The following is a 26,877-nucleotide window of genomic DNA, read 5'->3' as shown; positions in this document are numbered from 1 at the left end:
TCATAAATAACCATAGAGACTGATAGAGGCTTCTAGTGGGCAAAGAGCTATTAGCATGGGCAGCGCCATTGAGGGCTTCCACCATTTTAATGTAGTCAAGTGGGTGGGACTTAATTGGCTCATCCCTCCTAGTGACCCTTTTGGAGTTATGTCCAACCGGGTCATCAGGGGGGATCAGCCATTCGGGAAGAAGAAAATGGACTACTTCAAAATGGAGATAGCCTCAATGGCGCTGCCCATGTTGGCACAGACGCTATAATAGCACAGATACAAATTTGAGTCCTATATCTATCTCTATGTAAATAACTGCTCAATATTGTTTGCAGATCAGTCAGTCAAAATGTACCCATGATACAACACGGTTTTGACGCGCTTGAACACTGCGATTAAGTGGGAAGGCCACTGTTTGCAATTGGACATATGTTTTATCGACGAATCTATTGTTTAGTCGTGTTATTGATATAGTAATGAAGCTGTCACGTCAATGCAACCTTTAATATTATAAATGCCTGTGCATGCGTTTCGGTGTTTAATTATTATTATTTTTTTTACAGACTATGTATTATTAGCTTTTAATGTAGTCATTGCTGGAGAGGTGCGGAGCACATCAGGTGCCCAGTAACTATATCTAGCATAGCTTCTGATAACAACAACAGTAAGCTAATCATTCAAATGTTGGTGGTCGTCGTCTAGCTACGTCTTTTGTACACAAAAAATCACGGCAGTCATTGTTTACAATCTCGCTCGAGCCTTATTTTGTGGGTTATTTCGCAACACGAGAAGGTTGTCATTTTCTGGTAGCTATTGCATGGACATCATGATGCGCGCGCCCTGCGCACAATGTTTATATCGGTGAATTCTCGTGATATTCTATGATTTGATTAGTTTATTCACGTTAATACCAACCACTCTTCCTCGGATGTCTATGGAGGGGGACGAGGGAAACCGTGACCAATCGTCACGGGAAGAGTGGACACTCCTGTTTTGGACCTCTCTCGCTGTCGTAGTGCCCGTGATCATAACATTGTGGTGCAGTGTCCAACGCTCCAAACGGAAAATACACATGAAAGACTTCTTCCGCAAGAGCAAGCACGGTTGGCACTGCACCGACCTGTTCAACAAGCCCATCTACTGCTGTGTATGCCAACAACACATTCTACAAGGGGCGTTCTGCGACTGCTGCGGAGTGTGCGCCGACGAGACATGCCTGCGTCGGGCCGACCGGAGCCTTGTTTGCAAAGAGATTATGGCTCCGTCCCAAACGGATGGGACACTAGAGCACCGCTGGGTCCGGGGAAACGTCCCTCTCTGTAGTGTCTGTGCGGTCTGCAAGGAGCAATGTGGGAACCAACCGAAGCTGTGTGACTTCAGGTAATATTATTTGGCTTCTAGGCTGTCGTTTGTGTGCGAGTTAATGTCTGCCACATTAACCAAAGTGAAGCCCAGCGGGATGCGAAGGCGTTAACTTTTGTCTGGTTTTGGCACGAAAGACGGAGAGGGTGCTATTTGTAATGTTTCAATCATGGGGAAGCTGAAATTGCTTTATTTACAAATTGACAGGAATTAATATCATGTCCTTTTCCTTTCACGTACAATTCTTAACCAACTCTCTGTCCACCTTTTGCCTTGACATTACAGTGAGCTCCACATAAATTGTGCTTGATCCACTGATGGGTGTGTGTTTGTCCCTTGGCAGGTGTGTGTGGTGTCAGACAATGGTGCACGACGACTGCAAGGCCAGCCTGCCGGACGGGGAGCGTTGTGAGCTGGGCGAGTTCCGCAGCCTCATCATCCCCCCTCACTACCTCCACCAAGTCAACAAGCTCCGCCGCAGGCACCCCGATGAGTACAGCAAGGTCATAGGTCACACCCAGGGAGGGGTCAGTGTCTGGGGTTAGGGTGTCACGAATGGTGGATCGGGACCGACTGTTTGGTTGCATTACTAGCGACTACCAGTCCCTCTAGAGTCAGGTTAGAAGACTGGGCTGTGGCTTGAAACAGGTTTCGTTTACTTTAATTTTAACTGAAAGGTTGCTGGATCGAATCCCTGAGCTGACAAGGTAAAAATCTGTCGTTCTGCCCCTGAACAAGGCAGTTAACCCACTGTTCCCCGGTAGGCCGTCATTGTAAATACGAATTTGTTCTTAACTGACTTGCCTAGTTAAATAAAGGTTAAATTAAACAAATGTAACTGTGTGTCTAGCTGGCGTCTGCCTGCGGGAGCAGCTGGACTCCAGTGCTGGTCCTGGCCAACACTCGCAGTGGGAACAACATGGGGGAGGCTCTGCTTGGAGAGTTCCGCACCATCCTCAACCCTGTCCAGGTCAGTCAGTCCTCTGTGTAGCATCCTGTAGGAGCATATTATGGAATTATTAAGATGTCTAGGTCAAATTGAACTGGTGCACATTAGGCAATCTTTCGAGTTAAAGTGATTGTGGAGGCGGTGCGGTGATGGTGGGATGCATAAACATCTCCCTCCCGTCCACCTTTTCCACTTTGTTTCCTCCCATATCATCCCTTTTCTGTCTGCTATCCTCTCCTTTCTTCTCTCCTCTCCTTTCCTCTCTCCTCTACTTGTCTCCTTTCCTTTCTCCTCCCCTCCTCTCTCAGGTGTTTGACCTGTCGGAGCTGCCTCCCTCCAAGGCCCTGCAGCTGTGCACCCTGCTGCCTCCAGGTAGTGTTAGGGTGCTGGTGTGTGGGGGGGACGGAACTGTGGGCTGGGTGCTGGATGCCATCGACACCATGAAGCTCAAGGTAAAGCTGTGTGTGTGTGTGTAACATGACAGTGGCAGGAGCAGATGAGTCGTGCAGCTCTATGCCAGACCGTCGTACCTACTGTTGTTGTTGGTTATTATTGAATAAGACGTCTGTAGATGGCGTGCCTGTTTTAACATTTTCAGCTAGCTTGAAATGTTTCCGATGGAGCTATCTCGCATTAGATATTTTTTGATAGCTCAAACGGTTGGTACGTTGTGAAGGAGGGCTGTCACGTGTGTTTGTGAGCAGAGGATTTTTATTTATTTATTTACCTTTTATTTAACCAGGTAGGCCAGTTGAGAACAAGTTTTCATTTACAACTGCGACCTGGCCAAGATAAAGCAAAAACAACAACACAGAGTTACACATAAACAAACGTACAGTCAAGAACACAATAGAAAAATCAATGTACAGCGTGTGCAAATGTAGAAGAGTTGGGAGGTAAGGCAATAAATAGGCCATAGAGGCGAAATAGGATCACTGGTTTGATCCCGTTATGGGGACAGGGACAGCGGAGGAAGATATTTTAGCAGCACCATGTTTCACATGTGTGTATTGGTCTCCAGGGCCAAGATCAGTTCATCCCCAGGGTGATGATCCTGCCCCTGGGTACGGGGAACGACCTGTCCAACTCCCTGGGCTGGGGGTCTGGCTACGCCGGGGAGATCCCTGTGGAGCAGGTGCTCCGGAACGTCCTGGAAGCAGAGGTGGTCAAGATGGACAGGTCAGTGGCGAGCCAGAGGAAGTAATGTAGCCTGCTGTGCTAATGCTACGAAGCTTAAGTAATGTGGCCTGCAGTGCTAATGCTACGAAGCTCAAGTCATGTAGCCTACTGTGCTAATGCTACGAAGCTCAAGTAATGTAGCCTGCTGTGCTAATGCTACGAAGCTCAAGTAATGTAGCCTGCTGTGCTAATGCTACGAAGCTCAAGTCATGTAGCCTGCTGTGCTAATGCTACGAAGCTCATGTAACGTAGCCTTCTGTGCTAATGCTGCAGAGCTCAATATCCCTAGTTCCATTTGTGTTGTAACATGGTTGTAAATGATATAGTATGACATTTTTATCTCCACATGTCCTAACAGGTGGAAAGTTCAGGTAGCCTCAAAGGGGCTCTACTTTCGTAAGCCAAAGGTGAGTTGCATTTCACCCTCTCTAAGACCCTCTTTTGATCTTGTCCACTTGCCTTGCATTTTGATATAATTCAGCAACACATACTATATTCAGTGTGTGGACCATACAGGAATCACACCTATAACTCTGGTGTTGCCACTGCCAGAACCATGCTGCAACCAAGTGATCCATTGCGATCATGGGGCTGTTCCAGAAAGCTGTATCAATGAGTAAACCAGCTAACTGTCCAAAATTGCTTGAAACAACTTATTTTTATGAAAAAGGACTTAAAATTGACGAGGTATAATTGACTCGACAAACAACAACCAATATACAAATTCAGCGTTTTTTAATTAACCAGAAAAACAAGTTCTATGGTTGTTTATCAAACGTTAGCTGGTTGACTTCATAATCCTGCTTACTGGAATAGCCTACGTGATTGATTATTCACTGTTTATACCCTTGATTTGCTCACTAAAGGACCTCCTAACTCGTGTGTCCTATTCTCATCAGGTCCTGTCCATGAATAACTATTTCTCAGTGGGCCCGGATGCCCTGATGGCTCTCAACTTCCACACCCACCGTGAGAAGACTCCCTCCTTCTTCTCCAGCCGCATCATCAACAAGGTCAGTCGGCCAAAGACGCGTCTGAAAATATTCACAAACATATGCAAATGTCTTCACGTGGTTGAATTTACATACAGTATGAGAGGAAATATACAGGGTGGTTGCTTGAGTGTAATGGTCGACGCATCAATTTGGAAAGAATTCTTTAATGCTACTTTTCTCTCTTAGTCAAATGCATTTGGAAATGCTTTTACTTACTGAATATTAATTATGTGGTTAGTTGTTCTATAAATGGCTGATTCAGAATAGTCTAGGAGTGGTTATTTGGGTGAAAGTGTAATAAATATTTGAATTCGTTCAAACGTGACCTGCTTTTGATAACGCGTGTCCTTTGTCCATATTACTTTCCCCTTTATAACGGTCAAACTGTTACCTTTCCTTTTAGGCTGTATATTTCATGTATGGCACCAAAGATTGCTTAGTTCAAGAATGCAAAGACCTGGATAAGAGGATTGAGGTATGGTGTGCACAAAGACACACACAAATAACACACAGGCAGACACACACAGTGGCCTCAGGGAACGACTCTCATGTCTATTGTGCACTCTTTCACCTCTATGCCTCTGGAAGAATTGAATAGAATGTTCCGTTGCCTTGGTAAATGTCACAAACTTAAAATGAACTCAAGCATTCTTTGTGCGTTGTATAATCCTTGGATGCCTCCTTGAACTAGCGGATACTCCTATAAGTTAGTAATATTGTGTGTGTGCTCCCACAGTTGGAGTTGGATGGAGAGAGAGTGGCCCTGCCCAGTCTGGAGGGCATCATCGTGTGTAACATCGGCTACTGGGGCGGAGGTTGTCGTCTGTGGGAGGGCATGGGGGACGAGCCCTACCCCCCTACTCGGTGAGCACCACTGGCTCACACAGGACTTTAGACAATACAGAAATGGAGACAATAAAGGCTTCGAAAGCCCTACCATCAGACGGACTATGTCCATTGAAAAGTTGTTTGTGTATTATCACTGAAAGCATAACTCAAGATCACATTGTCCTTTTTTGTGAAGCCTTCATATACTCTATATTAGACCTTTTAGAGATGCTTCAGAAATCATTCATAAGCTAATGTCATGCGATCTAAAGGGTGATTGGTGAAGCATATATCTAGGCCTTATGAAGCCTTTATGAATGCTCTATAAAGCTTTTCTAAGGTGTTGTTTTCTAAGTGTTTTTCTTTCTCCTGTCCTCTCTCCCAGGCTGGATGACGGGCTGCTGGAGGTGGTGGGTGTGTATGGCTCCTTCCACTGTGCTCAGATCCAAGTCAAGATGGCCAACCCGGTGCGGCTAGGCCAGGCCCACACAGTCAGGGTGAGGTTACAGCACCATCACCACCACTTGCTGTTTATCTCCACAGTGTGAGAGGACCGCAGTGGTGTACTGGACACACTTGTGTATTCTGTGTGTCCATTCTGGTTCTGTCATTTTGACCTTAGCTGAATAGATACAGTACCGGTTTGAATGGCCATCTTTTATAAGTAACGGGGTCATTTGCTAGTTTTGTCTTTTTAAAAGTGGTTAGTTCATGTACAGTAAATGTCAATGTACTTAAAATTTTTACTCTGCTCATCACTGTTCAGCTCTTCCAAAGTTTTTTTTTTTAATGAACCTTCTCTCTTTCCTTCTTCGCTTTTCTCCGCCCATCTCTCACCACCTCTCCCTTCCTATCTCTCTGTAGCTGGTGCTGAAGACGTCCCGGATGCCAATGCAGGTGGACGGGGAGCCGTGGGCCCAGGGCCCGTGCACCATCACCATCACCCACAAGACCCAGGCCTTCATGCTCTACCACAGCGCCGAGCAGACGGACGACGACGACGAATCCAGCACCTCCGAGGCTGAGAGCTCCGCCCCCCATGACTCTCCCAAGCCAGCAGGTCCCGCCTCTGCTCGTGCCTGAGCCCCCAAGTTCCACCACCTCAATGTTTCATCCATACCCCTCCTTTGTTCGTTGTAGTAAATGCTGATGACATAATGCCACGCTTGCACACTCCCCAGATGATGATATAAGCCAGAGCTCAGGCATATTCCCGCCTCGTGGTAAAGGAAGGAAGGGAGGGAGGGAGATGTTTCAGTGGAGGATGGGCTGTATATTTGCACTGATCCCTTGTTCTATAGTTATAACAGTTCTATAGTTTTAATAGTTTGGCAGTGTTTCCCAACATGGACCCCGTGTGTACCTGACTCAGGAGGAAGCATTGACCTCGACACTCCAACTCCTACGATAGAATATATATTTATATTAGCAAGTCAATCGCTGAACGTTTGTTTTGTTTACTCTATTTCATGATGATGCACTGTTATTGCCATGTTGGACAGACTAGTTAGTGGTTATTAAGTCTTAAGAAAATGTTACTTGACTATATTTCTTAAAATTTGTTTATTAGGACTCCTAGTTAACCGTTCCTAGTGAAATATCCGTTGCTTATGAAGGATTTATTCACAGGTTTGATCATTTCGACCTTGTAATTTTTGGAGACAAAATGTCTACCACGATAATCCACTCAGTCTGTTAACGTACTCCTACTTTTTTTTTGTTGCAATATTTTGTCCCTTTCTTGATTAGACCTCTCTTTGTGTTGGGCACTTAGTTGCACTGTAGGAATTACACCGTAGGACGTAGTTAGAATTGTACCGTCCCTCAAAACCGACTGCTCAGTGTTCATAAGTATGGTTATGATATTACTCTGTCAGTATCTATTTTGTTTGTTGTCTACTATGGAAAGATTGTTTATTTCAAACACTTTGTCTTCATGCTGCTTAGCACTAGACAAACCGCTAGGTGACACCCTATGTTTGTCACATAGAAATAGATTAGCATCTAGCCATTCTATTTCTATGGTGTGTCAACCGTCTGTTTGTTACCACTGAATGTTTTAATGATCTGTGATTGGGGTTTTTCTGAATCTCCGTCACCTTTCAGGAATAATGTCATGCTGTTATGTCATTTTAGTGAGGTCAAAGTTGAGATATCAGGTTTGTTACAGCCATAATATAAAGTTATAGGTGGCATTCCAGGTTGTCTGTTATGTAGTCACACTGCGCACCTGTCCCTAAGCACTTCTGCAGGTCCCTAGGCTTGTGGAAACAGTCTGATCACTGCGTTTGCCATTCTATTTCAAATCACGTGCAGTAGAACAGAATGGTAAACACAGCAATCAGATTGGTTCCACCAGGTTATCAGCCCCCCCCCCCCCCCCCTCCCCCTGTCCACATACTCTTATTCATTGTGATCTATAAGGGAAAAGTGATCCTAGATCAGCACTCCTAATCATCTGTGCAGCGTGACTGCAAAAAAATGACCTGGAACGTCTCCTAAAAGTCTCGGTGCTTAAGATATTAAGCCAGAACCAACTATTGGCATCAACTGTATAACAGGAGGATTGTCAATGTTCATTTAAAGCTTCGGAGGTCCATAGTTATTAATATAATGCCAATGCTTGTGATATACAAGTGCTTACATTCCCTTTGTGTGTGTTAAGCCGTTGGGTAATCGTCTCGTTGCTTGAGGACACCCATTTTATGTGTATCTGCGCTTCTACTGTGTTTACAACAAACCTGAATGTTCTAGAAACAGGTCTGAGCATCTTAACTGTGGACAGAAATGTTATTTCAAACTGTATAGGTCAGGGGTATTCAACTCTTACCCTACGAGGTCCGGAGCTTGCTGGTTTTCTGTTCTACCTGATAATGAATTGCACACACCTGGTGTCCCAGGTCTAAATCAGTCCCTGATTAGAGGGGAACAATGAAAAAATGCAGTTGAACTGGCTTCAAAGTCCAGAGTTGAGTTTAAGGGGTATAGAGCCCCACACTGGAGGCATCATAATACCCATAAAACCTAGTGGTCAAATAGGGAAATGGTTCCAATTGTTTTTCCACCATTCATTTTTGCTATTTTAGAAACACTTAAGAGCTGTGTTTCCTGTAGGCTAACCCAGGCGTGACGTTTTGATAATCATGTAAATCTCTCTCGGGCAAGGTGACATCAATATATTCAGCTCCATTTAATCTCAGATTCAAAAATGCTAATTAGAGTCAAAGTAGACATGCAAAACTACAAATCCCTGCAAGCTCCTGCACGGCATCTCTAGCTGACACCTTTGCTAACAGGTATTGTGTCAATTTAAAACTTGCACAAGACCGTTCACAGAACTGTCCATTTAAATATATTCTGCCAATTTACTCATTACTACATTTAACTAAAATTAGATAAATGAAACCAGAGATTCTTACATGTCCTTCAATTCGACAGTCTCGTCCAGATCATGGCATTTGTAGTTCTTTATGATAGCCACATTAATAGCTAATTAACATTTCATTTTGGGGGGGTAAATACAGGCAAATCTATTTATAAAGGTCACCTTTTCCTAGAGAGATTTACATGGTTATCAAAACATCACGCCAGGGTAAGTCTACACGAAACACAACCCTTATTTTAAGTGTTTCTAAAATCCCCTATGGGATTTGACCGCTAGGTTTTATGGGTATTATGACTCATACTGTGGTACTCTATTGGCTGTAAGGTTTTATAGAAATGTAACTGCATTGCTGGAGAAGAGCATGTACTGTATGCCACCGATTGTTCTCAACTAGATTGTCTTCAGATATTGAATGGTAATGGATCATCTTAGTCTTGGTAGCTTATGTCTACACTTAACGATGGAAGGAGACCGTGTGATAGTCTATTGCTGATACATTTTCCTGTAAAGTTTTGAGTGAAATTTACAGCGTACCAATAGGAACAGTATATTTGGAAATATATTTAGCTACACATTTAGTTTTTGCAGTCAAACCACTGTACATAAATGCACAAGATTGCTGTGGAAAGTGTCAAAGAAAACAGTCATAACAGCACTTTACTGATGTAATGTAATGGAACGCATATGACTCCATTTTATTCTCCATCTAATGGTACGAAATTTACCATCTTCTTCCTGGCCATTTAAAAAGAAAAGATGGATAAAATAAGACTATTGTAAGCAAACAATCACTTTAAAGCAATTAAAAACAGACAAATATGAAAATAATTGGCTTTACTGAATTTGCTACTACAGATGTTGAAACGGAAAATTTCACTGAATGTAATAAGCAATGTAAATTAGAATTTGAAAACACCCATAATAAATATTTTCATATGTATTTTGAATTTCATTGTTTTCTAATAAGTTCATATTATTTCATTGTTAGTTTTGCAAGTATATAATATTGCAATAGGTCTACTCCTGAGCAGTTTGAAGTAATATGAATACCAAATGCAGTATGTATGTGTATATATATAGCTATGTGTGTGTCTGAGGAACAAATAAGCCACAAACACCTCATTAACTATATGTATTTGTATGTGATACATTTTTGGACGAATATATCAGCACAGATAGCTTATAATAGTAAATCACGAGGGGACATTATCAAGTTGTCTTTAACAAGATTAAACCCCTTATACACAAACAGAATCAATACCTTACCCTTTAAAACACAATCAACAATTTCAAATATCTTGGTTTCAGTTAAACACAAGACCCAATCAAACTGAAAGTCAGTAAACCAAACCAACACGAATTACACCATTAGCACATTAATTAAGAACCATGCTAATTAGATGGAAGGAATGGACAGAGAGGATAACATGCTAACACACAAGGACCATGACTATGGCCCTCTGATCTTTGCGCTTTATCTGGCGTTGTGTACGCGAGTCGTTCAAACTTTGTCCAAACCTTTCGAGATCTCTTAAAAAGCAAGTGGCAATAATGGCTTAAATCTGGCAAATGAATCAATCTTTGCCTTTAAATATCAGCTTGCCTTCATTTCACTAACAGTAGAAATCCGTTAAATCAGGAAAACTAGTGTTTCTATAGAGGGAGAAGGCAATGACACCAACTATTCATTTGGCATGAGGCTTTGCAAAGTAAAATGAATCTATCACGTGCAATTCTCAACTTGCTCTCCGATCGTAGCGATGGCTGTATATCCATAAATGGAAAAGATCCAATCAACAAGAGACATTATGAGAAGCATGCAGTCACGTCACAGACAATGTGACACCCACAGATGTCCAAACTAACACCAACAGACATATGTACCCTTCTAGGACATGAGAAGGCCCTAGGTATGGGCTATAGCTACATTAGCTATAACTTGGGCCCAGGGTTTTTCCTTTGTCTGGTCACATGGACAGGCAAAACACCAGCCCTAAATCATCACTATTTACAAAACCCAGAGTTGGAAAAACTCCTGTTCACAGGGTCTAAATGACCTCTGCTTGTTCTTATGGGCCAGGCTGGGTCTATCTAGCCTGGTTGCCAGATCAACCAAATCCTCTGCCCTGTTCACTGTAATTCTAAACCAAATGCAGATCTGGCAACCAGGCTAGGTTCTATCAAGCCTGTAGTAGCAGTGTCAGGAAGTGCTTTCAGCACATCCTCCCACTGCACCATGCGGAAACCCCCTTCACTTACAGGCTCTGCGTGAGACACTGTAGCGAAAATGTATTAGATCAAGAAAAAAAGTGAACGATACCCACTTTTCCTTTGGGGGTATCAAGCATATTGTGGATGCTTTTCTCTTCTATTCATTGCGTCTCTATATCCAGTGGTGTTATTGGATATGACATTCCCTAATGCGGAATGCCTGACACCAGCAAAAGCATTGCATAGGTGTGCCAGTACATGGCCTTCTGAACAGTGTGGTACTGTTCATATACAGTAGATAACATACATGTTAGACACGTTTATTCGTGTTGTTTTGTGTATATTATATGTGATTACTGTGTACTACCAAGACCCACGCCAAGAGATCATAAGCTCTGATAAAACAGGCTAGAAACAGCTACCCACAGACCACTTAAATGTATCTGTAAATAAACTAGATGATCAAGACATTAAGCCAGGACTACAAAACAGGAGAAAGAACTCATTCGCCTGGTTCAAATACCACTTAGTAGCCGTGTTTGCCTATAACACGTAACCATTTGCGAACCAGACATGAATGATCACAATGTCAGATAATTCCTTCTATCCAGCCAATGGAACTCGCTATGTCAGAGTAACCATTAAGGAATAAATCAACTTAAAATCCTTTACGGCATGCTGCTTACATCACAACAGCTGTAAAACAAAAGTAGTAAGGATGTCATCATGCTTTTGACAATACAATAATATTGTATAATCATTTGTAATGTTTCTTTACCTGTATCCAAGTGCTTAGTTTTCATTAGTTACTGATTAACAAATGCTGCCTGTTTAGAGGTTGCTGTAGTTACAAGAGACCAAAGTCCAAAATGATATGACCTACACTGCATTATTACTAAAGTTAGTGACTACAACCAAATAATAACCTTTAAAAGGTACATTTCCAATATAAGTTCCCAATGTCAGTATGATTAAGTCATTTATTGACCCAGATGCTGTACATTATAATTATTTGTGAGGGAGAACAATGTGTGTGTGGTGTGTGTGTGTGTGTGTGTGTTGTGTTAACTTCTTAAGACTGCAGCTTGCACAGGCTAACAGACGAGCCGCTGGAGAAGAGCCAGAACGCCGGGTACACCGCCTCGGCGAACTGGAACACAAACGTATGGAAAGGGTATGCCCGGTCCTGAACGTTATAGAAAGTGGCCGTTCCCTCCTCGCAATCCAACAGCACGCCGACGCGAGTCGGATTCGGGTTCTGCAGTACAGTCTCACTGCTGGCGTGCCAGGCTGACAGCTTGACGTTGAACCACTCGACGCACCAGGACTGGGCGTTACGCCCCAGCCGGCTAGCCGGACCCTTCCGGTCGATGCTGTTGTAGGCCAGGCCGATGCCGGTGAAGTTGTTGCTGCTCATCTTGACCTCCCAGTAGTGACGGCCGCGGGAGAAGCCCTTGGAAGTGAGCACCTGGCTGCAGACAGAGAAGCGGGCGGGGCCATCGGGGTAAGGGGTGGGCTCGTCTGACACAGAGGCCATGGTCAGGTTCTCTGTGAGGGAGATGCGCTTGTGGGCCGTTTTGGGGTCAAGGGTGAGAACCGTGCCATCTGGTGAGGGAGAGACAGGAGGTAAGATTCTCTCTCACAAACACACCCATGCACACACTTTTATAAAAGTTCCTTCAGAATGCTGTACTTGTTTACAAGCTAGTGTTGGGAATACAGGTAGATAAGTGGTTAGACCACAGACAGTCTATTTCCACTACAGACATCCCTCCACTGCTGGCAGCAGCTGCCAGACCAGGTGCTAGGACTACCAGCAGGGTTAAGGGTTGAGTAATTGCTCACAGGTGTGAGTGATTGGGTGGCAATTACTGTAACAATCTTAGAAGCTGATCAAGAGCAGCATCCCAAGCCAATGGGGATTTCCTGCCGAGTGTTTCAATCTTTTTTGTTTGGCATGCCTTTTTGTATATGGTTATACTTGTCATCATATGAACATCAATAACCAACATGAGCCGTCTCCCCTAGAGACACTTACAACACCCTGTTGACTTATGTTGAACGCACACTCAGGTTACAGACTTGCCAGAAGATTCCGATGGAGCAGTGTGGATGAAAAGTACAATTTGGAGTACAGTGGCATATCCCATTCCTGCATCAAGGTATGTTTTCCGTCCCATATCTCACGCCGGCTCCATGGTGTCTTAACGTAACCATGATTGAGCTCCGACCCCCAGTAGTGCAAACAAGTGTAACGGTAGGGTCAGTATCTTTTGGCAAACTTCCTAGCTTCCCTAGATCGAGCCGGTTAGCTACGTGGTTTCGTAACACTTGTGAACTTACATTGTAGAAGGTCATTTCGTTTTACTGCAGAGGTGATACTTGGGGGAACACTTGCTTGTCCTGTAAGAAAAATACCATGCCATTAGTTTAGTATAGTGCATAGGTGACTTTGATAAACCAGAGGGGTATTCCTGAAAGCCAGATTAGTGAGTTGGCGAGATCTGTCAAACTAGAATTTGAGCAAATTCCGAATTTCCGGTTCCAGAAAGAGCGCTTGACCTGTAGCCTGATCAACCATAGCAACGAATCTTTGCATGTCCTGGTGAATAAAGACGGGGCTTCTCCGCCAATAAGATTGGTGTCCGTCGGCTATGGCCTGTCCCTCTGCGGAAAATCCAATTGACATCAGAGCCTTCGTTGTTTGCCGTGCATTACAAAGGGAATAAATGATTGGAACTTGACTATATCCTTTAAATCATTCAGAAGATTGTCTTTTGGAACGTTATCGTTTTTCCGCACAATCATTCATATCTGGCCAACTTACTCAACCTGTACATAGGCAATGTAATCCAACGTGGTTTCTCCTTTACTGCTATAGGCCTACAAACTCTGCATTACGTAGCAATGTTTTGGCCACTGGAAGTTTCCCGTACAATGAGGGCGACGCTGACCGAGAGAGCCGTAAGAAGAGTCGGCCTTGCATTAGAGATTTTGTTGTTGTCTTTGTTGCATTCCCTGCCCATCAAGCTGTATAATCAAGGAGGTCTTTTACAGAATTGCAGGTACAGTAGGCTGCGATGCTTTGCTAATCTCAAATGAATAAACCTAAGCAACATGATAAATGATAAATAGCCTAATTAAAATAGCGCAGATTTTGCAAACATCATTGGCGTTACGACTTAGAACACACTGTCACGAAAAGCACTCAAATTATTACTCATCCTACATAGGCTATGGAATGGGCCTACCATTGCAATTGTGACATAGGCCATAGCCTTGACATGAATATCACCAGCATTGCAATAACAGTGGTCTCTGAAGTGAAAGCATCATTACTAATCACCCATGTGTGTAAGCTAGGCCTATTAGGATATTGGAATTGTGCCACTTCACTTAAGCATTTACTCGGTCTGCAATTATCTGCCCGGCAACCTCTCTGGCTTTTGCACCCGCGCCTCTTACATTTTTGGTAAATATGCGAATATATTCATTGTATGTTACAATCTCTTGTTCTGGACTTGTGAAATATTGGACTGTGTCTTGACTCCATAATTGTAGTTTATTTCGGTCATCGACATGAGGCCCTTTTTGAATGTTGCGTGCACGCGCCAGTTGTCGGATCAACCAATCTGCAATTCGCTTAGCACAATTACTTAAACGAGAGGCAGACGTTCTGGAACCAAGAAATCAGACTCCCTCATCTGGTTAAGAGAAGCTGGATATGTTCAGGGAATCCTAAATATGTTAAACCATCTTGCTAGAATTACCCCCCAGTTGTGACAAGTATCCAGAATTGCATTCAAATTTGTCATTGGAGGCTCACTTCTGGTATTCAGCTGCATGAGCAGAAAATATAATTTTAAGCAACATTTACCTCGGTCCTCCCTGTTCCTGGGTCTGGGTTCTGCTGATTGTCCTCTGAGGTGGTCCCTTGGTGTGTGTGGAACAGGAGTGGCGGACTCTCTGCGAGCATTAGGTGGCTTTTGGGGATTTTCTGATGGAAGACAAACAATTATATTTTCATATCCAATGATGGCAGGCAGTTCTTTTACACAATATATTGTATGAGTCAGCTGCTGCCTAAATGTAATGAAACAGGCAGGGAGCAGGTCTCGAACCCTCGACCTTCTAGCCCGAAGTCCAGCGCGCTATCGACTGTGCCCCAAAAGCATGCTCGAGGGGCAGTCGATTTCTGCGCTTATAAACCCAGGGTCGTTACACTATGTAGGTTAAAGGGATAGACTGACAATTAAGCCCCTTTTTATAAATTGTTTTACTTACTCAGAGTCCGATGAACTCATTGATACCATTTTTGTCTCTGCGTGCAGTTTGAAGGAAGTTGAAGGTGGTTTCTGATGCGATTACTAACTGGTAGTAGCGCAATGACGAAGTCTATGGAAGCATCTAGCCAAAATTGACTTATTTGACAATGTCGAAATATCCCTTTAAGCGCCCTCTCCAACTAAGGTTTGCAGAACAGACTGAACCCGCCATAAGCCTGTTAAACTAGATCATAAACGAATAACATTTTAACTTGTGATGTTACTTGACACATGCCATGCACAGCACACCTGTTATCTGAGCTTGGCAGTTATTGAAGTAAACACACAGAAAAACACCGAAAAATCAGTTCTCACTGTCAGCCTTATGTTCTTTCCATTCCTTGTGATCTCGTTTCTTGTCTGACTCTGAAAGGGAGAAATGGTTGAGAGTTGTAGGATCAAAAAAGTAACCGAGGGTCATAGTTGACCCTTTCAAGGTGTAAATAGAGTGGTAGAATTGGCAGTAAGTCTTTACTGACGGTATAACAGTCTGCTATCTGGTTTATGAACCATTCATGTCACAGATGTTTCTGACTGACGAGAACAAGCTGTATTTGTCCTGTTTTTTCTGCTCTGATAAGGAAACGGAAAAACCTAGTCGGTGTATCGTATTCTATGTAGTGTCTTGGTAAAATGTACCTAGACACACTAAAAAGGGAATCTTTATCAGGCTACAAGGCCACAACGAACCCATCTTGTAATAGCCTACTTCTCTCTCGGTCACAACGAACCCATCTTGTAATAGCCTACTTCTTTCTCGGTTTGAATCTTGTGGAGGCTTCTTCTGGTTTGCCCTGAGGGGAGCTCCTGGGCTGTGGGATCTAGGCATTCTCGGATGACCTTGTGGTGGCATGCCTCCTGAAACAAAGACCAGATGAAACTTGGTGTCACACTGTATCAAAGTAAATACAGTGCCCAAGGTTGTGATTAGGCTATGAGTGACCACCACAACAAGTATATTACTGATTTCACAAATTATTATGGCTGTACAATTTTTAGCCCTACGTTTCTGGAAAGTTACAACCGTTACTGTATGCCAGCAGGAGTTACGTAGTTATAAAGAAGGGGGCATAACGGCACTCACCCATTTCATAGAAGTTTGGCAGCAGAGGAGGAGCAAACCTCTCAGCTGTTGGGAAGAAATCACATTTTATTGGTTATTTACACATATTTAGCATATGTTATTGCGGGTGTAGCGAAAGGCTTATTTTCTTAGCTCCAACAGTGCAGTTATAACAATACAATAAAAAACAGAATTAATAACGAGCGATGTCAGAGTCCGGAATATAAATGAATACACTGAGTACAAAACATGAAGAACACCTTCCTAATATTGAGTTGCACTCCCCCTTTGCCCTCAGAACAGCCTCAATTCGTCGGGGCATGGACTCTAGAATAGAGATGGGCATTTGACATTTTTTCCACTGTTATGAGTACTCGCATAATTTGAGGGCTCTAATGAAAAAATTATAATCATTAAAATACACTGGACAATGTGTGCATTTATCTATATGCCAACAGTGCGCAACCATGAATAATTGAGCATAACCATTAGACACATTCTAATTCCTAGATTGCTATTTGAGAATCAGTAACGGAAACTATGGGCTATGTTAAGGCGTCAGCATGCTTCAGTTCGGCTGGCGCCTAGACAGCTAGGCTACTCTAACCAAACTTGGCAAACTTGGCTATTCACACCATGAAATCAATTAATACGTATGAATTGGCGGGAGAGTGAGCATTTTTATTTATTTAACTAGGCAAGTCAGTTAAGAAATTATTAGGAACAGTGGGTTAACTGCCTTGTTCAGGGGCAGAACGACACATTTTTACCTTGTCAGCTCTAGGATTCAATCTTGCAACCTTTCGGTTACAAGTCCAACGCTCTAACCACTAGGCTACCTGCTGTCTGCCGCCATGGAGAAAGATGTGCCTGGTACTTTGTAGCACAGTATTTAAAAAAAAATAAGAGATTTGATGTCATGCAAATCCCCACTCAACAAGTTGTCAAGCGTTCCACAGGGATCCTGGCCCATGTTGACGCTGACGCTTCCTACAGTTGTTTCAAGTTGGCTGGATGTCCTTTGGGTGGTGGACCATTCTTGATACACATGGGAAACTGTTGCCTGTGAAAAACCCAGCAGCATTGCAGTTCTTGACACTAAAATTGGTGCACCTGGCACCTACTACCAAAAGAACATAAATATTTTCTCTTGCCCATTCACCCTCTGAATGGCACACATACACAAGCCACAATTGTCAAGGCTTCAACATTTTTTTTTACATGTCTCCTCTTCATCTACACTGATTGAAGTGGATTTAACAAGTGACATCAATAAGGGATCATAGCTTTCATCTTGATTCACCTGGTCTGTCCATGTCATGGAAAAAAAACAAGTGTTTTTAATGGTTTGTACACTATATATGATGGCGTGCACACACATTATGAATAGAAATTGTATTTAAAGCCGTAGGTAAATAGGATAGGCCTTATAGTATATACATATGAAGTGGGTAAAACGGTATGTAATCATTATTCAAGTGGCAGGTGTTCAATGACTATGTAAATAGGACGGCAGTCTCTAAGGTGCAGGGTTGAGTACTGGGTGGTAGCCGTGTAGTAACAGTGACTAAAGTTCAGGGCAGGGTACTGGGTGGAGGCCGGCTAGTGGTGACTATTTCACTTAGAATACCTAAGTATAATAATTGGAATCTGGAACGCAAACGCCTCAAACCACCAGATTGCTAACCAATTTGAGGGATAAGATGTTGGATTGTGAATTATTGATTGATTGGACTCATTGTTTGATCCCTTATTGCTCTCCAATATAGAAATCACCATTGTTGAACATGTCCATGCAAAGTTTTGGAATTAAATATCACAAGGCATCATACAAATGCCGCCCATAAGCATGTTTTATATACACACACACACCTGGTTTGAGTATCTGCAGTCTGGCCTCTACCGGCTGTTTCAGTACATGTGTAAGATGCTCCCTCAGGACTGCAGAGTAGGCATGCCAGGCTGCCACGGCCTTAGAGTCCAGGTTCACCTTCGGGGTATAGGGGTCAAAGGCCACCACTGCCGGCATGTCAACTGAGGCCTGTCCCAAAGGAAATGTAAAAACCAACAATAAGATACATTATAGTCAATATCGTAATTTCAAGACTGTTAGCCCACTGAGCTAAGGTCGGGAGCTGACGCAAGTCTTCTGATTCCAGGTGAGGTTGCTCATCACCTGAGTGAGAGCAGATCACCGAAGCCAACCCGCTACACTGGACTCACCTGTAGGAAAGCAACGGTCTGAGTCTGACTGAGCAGGCTGTTGACGCCATCTTTTGCTTCGCTAAGCTTCGCAATGTTCTGGTTGAACTTCTTTATGAGGTTCTGGAGTTTGGTCTGACCGCTCTCCTGCTCGCGGTCCACGGTGTTCAGAGCCTCGCGCTCGTCACGGTCCAGCAGCTCCCGGATTTGACGGTAGTCATCCTCTAGTGCTCTCTTCCTGCTGGCTGCAGAGTCCTGGAGGAGGTGGACACAAAGTGTACGTGGAGTTCTCAAATTGATATTTCTCACAGCATCTCACACTGCTCTGACGGTGACTGTTCGATATTTAGTTTTTCCAGGTGCTCAAAGCTTACAAACTGCTTTATATACTGAATACAGTAGTCAAGACAATTTCTTAAGTCATTTGTTTAAAAAGTGATCGCTTACCTTCAACTTGCTCTGCTGGTCACTCATCTGAGAGATGACCATCTGGTTCTTGTCAATCTTTCCATCCAGCAGAATCAACTTGCCCCTCAAATCAGACTGAATGAGACATGAATGAATATTATCTTCAACCAAATAAATCAAACATTTCTAACTCTTAAGATGGGATAATTCGTTTTCTTTTAGGATTAGTGATTTGATCAATCACATGACTTCTGTAGCAAAATAGGGTAAACGGTCAGTCGTGAGGCTTGAACCTGTGACCTTACACCTGTAGCCTAGCGGTTAAGAGCGTTGGGCCAGTAACCGAAAGGTGGTTTGAATCCCGAGCCGGAAAAGTGGAAAAATCTGCCGTTCTGCCCTTGAGCAGGGCAGTTAACCCCTAACAACTGCTCCCCAGGTGCTGATGACATGGACATCGATTAAGGCGGCCACCCGCACCTCTCCGATTCAGAGGGGTTGGGTTAAATGCGGAAGATACATTTTGGTTGAACGCATTCAGTTGTGCAAGCAACTTACTAGGTATCCCCACAGAACAGTATGCTAGGTATTTTACCAGATGTATAAATGTGAAGCATCAGGTTAGTTTCTACTCACTACCAAATATGGTGAGGAGAGGAAGCCCAGTGGTAGAAGTATTTTGGCCAACATTCACTTATCCATTTACAAAACTAGAATCTGTAAGAGTGGACTGGGTTTTGTAGACTAACTATTGCCACAGTTTCTTAACTGCGTTAAGGAGTACAAGGGGGAATTGAGTTAGTGTACACACACACTTCAGAGTAGGCGTTCCATAATGGAAATATGCAAATAAATGCTAGAACGAGCCAATAGGATCTCACTAGCTCGTGCTTGGCTCTGCCCACCTCCTTGCTTGGTCTGCCCACTGATTAATTTGCTCCCATTGAACCGACAGGCTCTGGTATATCCCCTTTCCCTCATAAAAAGGTTCAGACCTCTAGACAGAGATTGTAATGCACTACATGGGTGCAATGGGCTGGCACAACACTACTTTATGCCTGACCGTGGATGGGGTGCATTAAAATGTATTGTAAACTCACCTCTTGCAGTGCCCGTTGTTCATCAGGGTTGGAGAAGGTACAGCCTTTATGCACCTGCTGCAGACAGACACCACAGATACAGCGGCCATGTTGGACACAGTAGAACTCCATCAGCTTGTGGTGGTCGGGGCAGATACGGTCGCGCAGGTCGCCCAGAGGCTCGTTCAGCTGATGCGCGCCAAACACTGGGTTCTCATGATGAGGCCTCACGTGCTCAAGGCAGAACGACGCCATACAGGTGAGGCAGGTCTTGAATGCTTTGGCTTCCATACAGGTGTCGCACAAGATAACCACCTCTTTGGGCTCCATCTTGACCGGATCCCACATGATTAAGTCCCCCATCTCATTGGGGAGGTCGCTTTTATTCGACTTCATTTTGAACGTTTCCACAACAGTGCTGAGGACGGTGTTCTTCTTCAGCTCTGGTTTGGTGGTGAAGTGGGTCCGGCATTGTGGACAGCTGTAGTTGTCTTTCCATGTTTCTAGGAGACACTCTTGGCAAAAGTTGTGTCCACATGGAATTGTCACCGGACAGACGAAAGGACATAGGCAGATGCTACAGCTCAGTTCGTCTTCGAGGCTCATGAGGGAAAACATATCGTCGGCCATGATGGAACTACAACTGTCTGCTGCTGTGTTGTCTGTAAGTATTCTGTTCAAACTACTATTCTGACAAACAGCAGAAATGACATCAGCAGAAATGACATCACCGTTATGGAAACCTTCAAAATAAAAGCCCACATTTCAAAACATTGCGATGTTGATAACTCATTCTAAAGATATTAAATTGTAATCAATTGCTATTTACATGGTGCGTATATGAAAGGTCTTTTTTGTTTTGTAAAAAAAGTAAAAAAATTAAGACCAATTGGTATAGCTATTGGTATGCTCACAATACTGGCGTAGCTCCACCAATTAGGTGCCTTAGGAGTAGTGCAACTTTGTGGGGGAAAGTTTATTTAGCTGAATTTCAACATGTCAAAACGCACATGTTCAACCTAATTTAAAAAAAAGAGTTTTCCCAATCCCTTCAATATTTTTGGGGGTGACAAATAAGTAGCAGGGTTGACCGTACATAAAGTAACAGGGTTGACTGTAAATAAAGTAGCAGGTTTGACATGTTGTTCTTGACCCGCTCAGTTTCCCGCCACAAAGCACAAGAAAATGGCCAAAAAGAGTAGAACCAGCTCACCTGCTTTTACACTGATTTGACTATTAATGTCCAATTAAAACTTTTCCAGGAATAGCTTCACCATATTAAAATGAGAGTTTAGTTAACGTAAGTGTGACCTTTAAATCTTGGACAGATGTTTAATTCCTTCAAATTAGTCTCTAATTACATTATTTAATCTTCAGAAATTACTGTCAGTGTAACAGTATTGCTCCCGCCCCTCTCCAATCGCTCCATAAAAGCTGCGGCCCTTGCAGAGCAAGGGAAATAACTACTTCCAAGGGAAATAACTACTTCAAGGTCTGAGGGAGTGAGGTCACTGATTTGAAACACTACTAGCGAGCAACGACTAACTACCTAGCCATTTCACACAGGTTAACAAAAGCAACAACTAGGGCTTTACAATGACTGTGAACATCGGGCACAAATTGTTTTTTTTCTCTATAAACCAGTATGTAATTCATATAGTGTAGGCCGTCACTGTAATTAAGAATTTGTTCTTAACTGACTTGCCTAGTTAAATAAAGGTTCAATTACTCTTTTAAAGAACATTTTTAAAAATTGCATTGTGGCCAATGGAATGGGTGGAGTAAAAGGCCAGCAACACTGTATTAACATAGCAGTATTTGTGTAAACTTTCAAATGAAATGCTGGTATAAAATATAAAAAATAGGTTATTTGTCCAAGGTGGTTGCAATACTTTGAAAAACAGTTGTACGTAACTAGTGTTAAACAAAAGGATAGTCACAGCTTTCCATGTCTTTGCAGGTAGACTCTTATTTTGAAAAAAATCCTGCTGCTAGTACAACGGTAATCTAGTTTCAGTGCGTCACTGGCGAAACAAAATGCATTAGCAAAACGAAACGTATTGATAATCTTTGCTTCCGTGGTGCAGCTACGGAATATTTGGGTTTTGAAGATACTATCTTTGCGCATAGTCATTATCTACTTTATTTTCAATCTAACCTTACCGTTTCCCCGTTTGAAAAGTTTGAGTGAACAATTAGGCATTCATGATTTTAGTGTTTTTAAAATAAAATGTACCTGAACCATGATATTTTAAGTAAAGTGGGCAACGGAATCACACTTACCAGGCTGTAAAGTGCACTGACAGCTGACAACCGTACTAGTCTACGTATGTCCCCTGATTTATCCGAGTTCTGCTGAGCGTTCCTATGGAATCTTCTTCGGTGGGGTTTATCGGCAGTTGGCTACCAACGTTATGGTGTATTACCGCCGCCTACTGTACTGGAGTGTGGGCCAGAGACTGGGCGAAACAAAATTCTACCTGTCAGCCCGTTTCTCTTAAAGACAACAAAAAATGTAGACTGTATATAATGACGTTCTACTTAGTATACTCTTTAAACTAATTTCCTGTATCCACTTCTCCCTCATACTGGATCTCAGCCTCTTCCCCACTCATACTGCCCACACTATGTCAATACAAGCGCCACTGTTTATTTTTCCTGGCAATAATCATACTTTCCTGTTGGATGCTTTCCCATAAAGTCTTATTTAACCGGCTGTGTCCCACCCCTAATCTTGTAAAAAATAGCCCCCTCCTGTCTCTTCCTGCCGTCCTCCCCTTCCCGACATTCCTCTGTACTTAGAATAAATGTCTACCCTTAGTATCTCTATTCCACTGCTCCTGCCATCTCTGCACCACCACTGTACACATCAGGCTTTTTGCCTCTGCCTTGCTCATTTGAAAGCTAAACATCAACATCCCCACTACTAAGTTCTTGTTTAGGCAGTACATCAACTGCCTTGTTCCCCTTCACCCACACATGGGCTGGGACCCAAGTCAATCTTGTCTGTATACCCATCTGTCTAACCCTACCATGGGTTTGTAGAACGGCATAAAGCCGGTATTGTCTGTTACGTGTACTAAAGGACTGCAGACTCAAACACTGCACATGAATCAGAGTAAATAACTACGGTCTGGCTTAACTTCCTCCACCCGCCGCAAGGCCAGTATGGCCATCAGCTCTGCCGTATATACCGCCAGATGATCTGTAATACGTTTCCTGACTGCCACCCCAAATTCCTGTACTATGTGCTCAATGAAATAGGGTGTCCCAGTGGTGTAATGGTGCCTGGAGAAGTGATTATATAAAAAAAAGTTTGAATCCCAACTGGCTCGACCTGCGGAAGGAAAGGCGCCATGTGCGAGAAATTCTATGACAAACAGTGACACACTCTGAATGACCTAACATGATCAATCCCATATTGGTCTTTCAGTCACGCCCATATTGGTCTTTCAGTCAGGCACCTAGCACTGTTTGGTTAGAGGTGTTTCTGTAGCACACATTTGGTATTTTATTAGGTTCCCCATTAGCTGTTGCAAAAGCAGCAGCTACTCTTCCTGGGGTCCACACAAAACATGAAATATAATACAGAATGACACTAGAACATCAATAGACAAGAACAGCTAAAAGACAGAACTACATACATTTTTTTAAAGACACATGTAGCCTACATATCAATGAATACACACAAACTATCTAGGTCAAATAGGGGAGAGGCTTGTGTGCCACGAGGCGTTTATCTGTTTTTTGAAACCAGGTTTGCTGTTTATTTGAGCAGTATGAGATGGAAGGAAGTTCCATGCAATTAGGGCTCTATATAATACTGTACTCTTTCTTGAATTTGTTTTGGATTTGGGGACTATGAAAAGACCCCTGGTGGCACGTCTGGTGGGATAAGTGTGTGTGTCAGCTGTGTGTAAGTTGACTATGCAAACAATTTGGGAATTTCAACATTAATGTTTTTTATAAAAAGAAGTGATGCAGTCAGTCTCAACTCTTAGCCAATAGAGACTGGCATGCATAGTATTTATCAGCCCTCTGATTACAATTAAGAGCAAAACGTGCCAATCTGTTCTGGGCCAGCTGCAGCTTAACTAGGTCTTTCCTTGCAGCACTGGACCACACGACTGGACAATAATCAAGATTAGACGAAACTAGAGCCTGCAGAACTTGCTTTTTGGAGTGTGGTGTCAAAAAAGCAGAGCATCTCTTTATTACAGCCAGACCTCTCCCCATCTCCCCTCTCCCCTCTCCCCATCTCTTTAGAACCACTGAATCTATATGTTTTGACCATGACAGTTTACAATCTAAAGTAACGCTAAGTAATTTAGTCTCAACCTATTCAACAGCCACACCATTCATTACCAAATTCAGCTGAGGTCTAGAATTTAAGGAATGATTTGTACCAAATACAATGCTGTTAGTTTTAGAGATGTTCAGGACCAGTTTATTACTAGATACCCATTCCAAAACAGACTGCAACTCTTTGTTAATATAAGGGCACAGGGCGAGAACCAGATGCTGACATGGGAGGCAGATGGTTAGTCTCTTTATTTTAATCCAAGGGGCAGGCAAGAGTGGTCGTGGACAGGCAAAAGATCATAAACTAGGTCAGAGTCCAGGAGATACACAGTGGCAGGCTCGGGATCAGGGCAGGCAATATGGTCAGGCGGGCGGGTTCAGAGTCAAGGCAGGCAAGGGTCAACACCGGGAGGACTAGCAAAACTGAGATAAGGAAAAAGCAGGAGCACAGGAAAAAACACTGGTTGACTTGGCAAGACAAACTGGCAAGAGACAAACATGGAACACGGGAATAAGTACCCAGGGACTAATGGGGAAAACAGGTGACTACTGGAGGTGGGTGGAGACGATCACAAAGACAGGTGAAACGGATCAGGGCGTGACAGTTAAGGGTTTCAGTGACTTCATTAGCTGTGGTTGCTGATGCGTATATGGTTGAATCATCAGCAGACATGGACACACAAGCTTTGTTTAATGCCAGTGGTAGGTCAATGGTAAACATAGAAAAGAGTAGAGGGCCTAGAGAGCTGCCCTGCGATACACCACACTTTACATGTTTGACATTAGAGAAGCTTCCATTAAAGAAAACCCTTTGAGTTCCACTAGATAGATGGCTCTGAATCCACGATATAGCAGAGGTTGAAAAGCCATAGCACTTACATTTTTTCAACAACAGGTTATGGTCAATAATATCAAAGGCTGCACTGAAATCTAACAGTACAGCTGCCACAATCTTCTTATTATCCATTTCTTTCAACCAATCATCAGTAATTTGTGCCAGTGCATTACATGTTGAGTGCCCTTCTCTATAAGCATGCTAAAAGTCTGTTGGTAATTTGTTTACAGATAAATAGCATTGTATAGTATTTGGTCAAACACAATTTTTTCCAACAGTTTGCTAAGAGTTGGCAGCAAGCTGATAGGTCTGCTGTTAGAACCAGTAAAGGCTGCTTTACCGCTCTTGGGTAGCGGAATTTCTTTGGCTTCCCTCCAAGCCTGAGGACAAAGATTTTCCTCTAGGCACAGATTAAAAATATGACAGATAGGAGTGGCTATAGAGTCAGCTACCATCCTCAGTAGCTTTCCATCTAAGTTGTCAATGCCAGGAGGTTTGTCATTATTGATCGATAACAATAATTTTTCCACCTCTCCCACACTAACTTTACAAAATTCTAACTTGCAATGCTTTTCTTTCATTATTCTTTTTTTTATGCATGAATACAATTGCTCACTGTTTGTTGTTGGAATTTCCTGCATAAGTTCGCCCACTTTGCCAATGAAATGATCATTAAAATAATTGGCAACATCAAATGGTTTTGTGATGAATAAGCCATCTGATTCGATGAAAGATGGAGTTGAATTTGTCTTTCTGCCCATAATTTCATTATTTACTTAATTGATCTTGGCTTCATGATACAGTTTATTTTTGTTGAGTTTACACACAATTTCTCAATTTGCAGTAAGTAAGCCAGTCAGACGTGCAGCCAGACTTATTAGCCACTCCTTTTGCCCCATCTCTTTCAACCATACAGTTTTTTCAATTCCTCATTAATCCATGAAGCCTTAACAGCTCTAACAGTCAGTTTTTAACAGGTGCATGTTCATCAATAATTAGAAGAAACAATTTCATAAATTCATCAAGTGCAGCGTCTGGATGCTCTTTATTAATCACGTCAGACCAGCAAATATTTTTAACATCATCCACGTAGGAGTCGCAACAAAATATTTTGTATGATCTCTTATACACTATTTTAGGCCCAGCTGTTGGAAATGTGGCTTTCCTGGATACAGCCACTATATTGGGATCACTGCATCCAATGGGTAAGGATACAACTTTAGAACAAAGTTCTACAGTATTAGTAAAAATATGATCGATACATGTGGATCATCTTGTTCCTGTAGTGTTTGTAAACACCCTGGTAGGTTGATTAATAACCTGGACCAGATTACAGGCAGTTACAGTAAGAAGCTTCCTCTTGAGCGGACAGCCTGATGAAAACCAGTCAATATTCAGGTCCCCAAGAAAGTAGACATGAGGTGGAGAATTAAATGGCCAATGGATTGATGCAAATAATCATGATTTCATTCGAACAAGTAGACGTAGGCTACTTTGTAGCTAGTTAAAGGGGAATTTCACCCTGGCTCTGCCACGGAATACAGTCATTACAATATTAAAAACATTAAGTTATCCAAACCACAAGCTAGAACTATCACATTTTAATTTCGACTCCATGTGTATTCGTCTGCTCATAGTGAACCACAAAGTCTGGCATTCATAACGAATGCTGATACCGCCTGTCAGGTAAAGGGGGTGTGCTCACAATATTGAATAATGGCGTTGTTTACTTCAAACGGCCAGTAACACACAGTAATCTCAGAACT

The 26,877-nt window shown here is 42.8% G+C and overlaps 2 protein-coding genes across 3 annotated transcripts; one reads left to right on the top strand and one right to left on the bottom strand.

Annotated features, from left to right (window-relative positions):
- Positions 1-157: 157 nt before the first annotated feature.
- On the top strand, positions 158-9,629 carry LOC129838156 (diacylglycerol kinase epsilon-like). The gene is made up of 11 exons (XM_055904919.1): positions 158-1,371; positions 1,697-1,856; positions 2,204-2,323; positions 2,611-2,754; positions 3,324-3,481; positions 3,840-3,888; positions 4,381-4,494; positions 4,880-4,951; positions 5,213-5,340; positions 5,690-5,801; positions 6,169-9,629. Exons 1-11 carry the CDS (start codon positions 920-922, stop codon positions 6,385-6,387), a joined length of 1,728 nt encoding a protein of 575 aa, XP_055760894.1. The 5' UTR covers positions 158-919; the 3' UTR covers positions 6,388-9,629.
- LOC129838146 (E3 ubiquitin/ISG15 ligase TRIM25-like) lies at positions 9,509-22,362 on the bottom strand. Of its 2 annotated transcripts, XM_055904898.1 has the most exons (11): positions 22,258-22,362; positions 19,996-20,717; positions 18,938-19,033; positions 18,512-18,745; positions 18,161-18,329; positions 16,310-16,354; positions 15,976-16,083; positions 15,541-15,591; positions 14,778-14,897; positions 13,244-13,303; positions 9,509-12,505 (listed from the first exon to the last, which is right to left on the bottom strand). In XM_055904898.1, the coding sequence occupies exons 2-11, from the start codon at positions 20,602-20,604 to the stop codon at positions 11,973-11,975; spliced, it is 2,025 nt and encodes a 674-aa protein (XP_055760873.1). In that variant the 5' UTR covers positions 20,605-20,717; positions 22,258-22,362; the 3' UTR covers positions 9,509-11,972. The 2 variants fall into 2 exon arrangements, with proteins under 2 accessions (XP_055760873.1, XP_055760880.1); XM_055904905.1 differs by lacking the exon at positions 15,541-15,591.
- Between the last annotated feature and the right edge of the window lie 4,515 nt (positions 22,363-26,877).

This window comes from Salvelinus fontinalis, chromosome 3 (genome assembly GCF_029448725.1).
Source record: "Salvelinus fontinalis isolate EN_2023a chromosome 3, ASM2944872v1, whole genome shotgun sequence".
Taxonomy (NCBI): domain Eukaryota; kingdom Metazoa; phylum Chordata; class Actinopteri; order Salmoniformes; family Salmonidae; genus Salvelinus; species Salvelinus fontinalis.
Note: the sequence above shows the minus strand (reverse complement) of the source record. Positions and strands in the feature narration are given on the sequence as shown.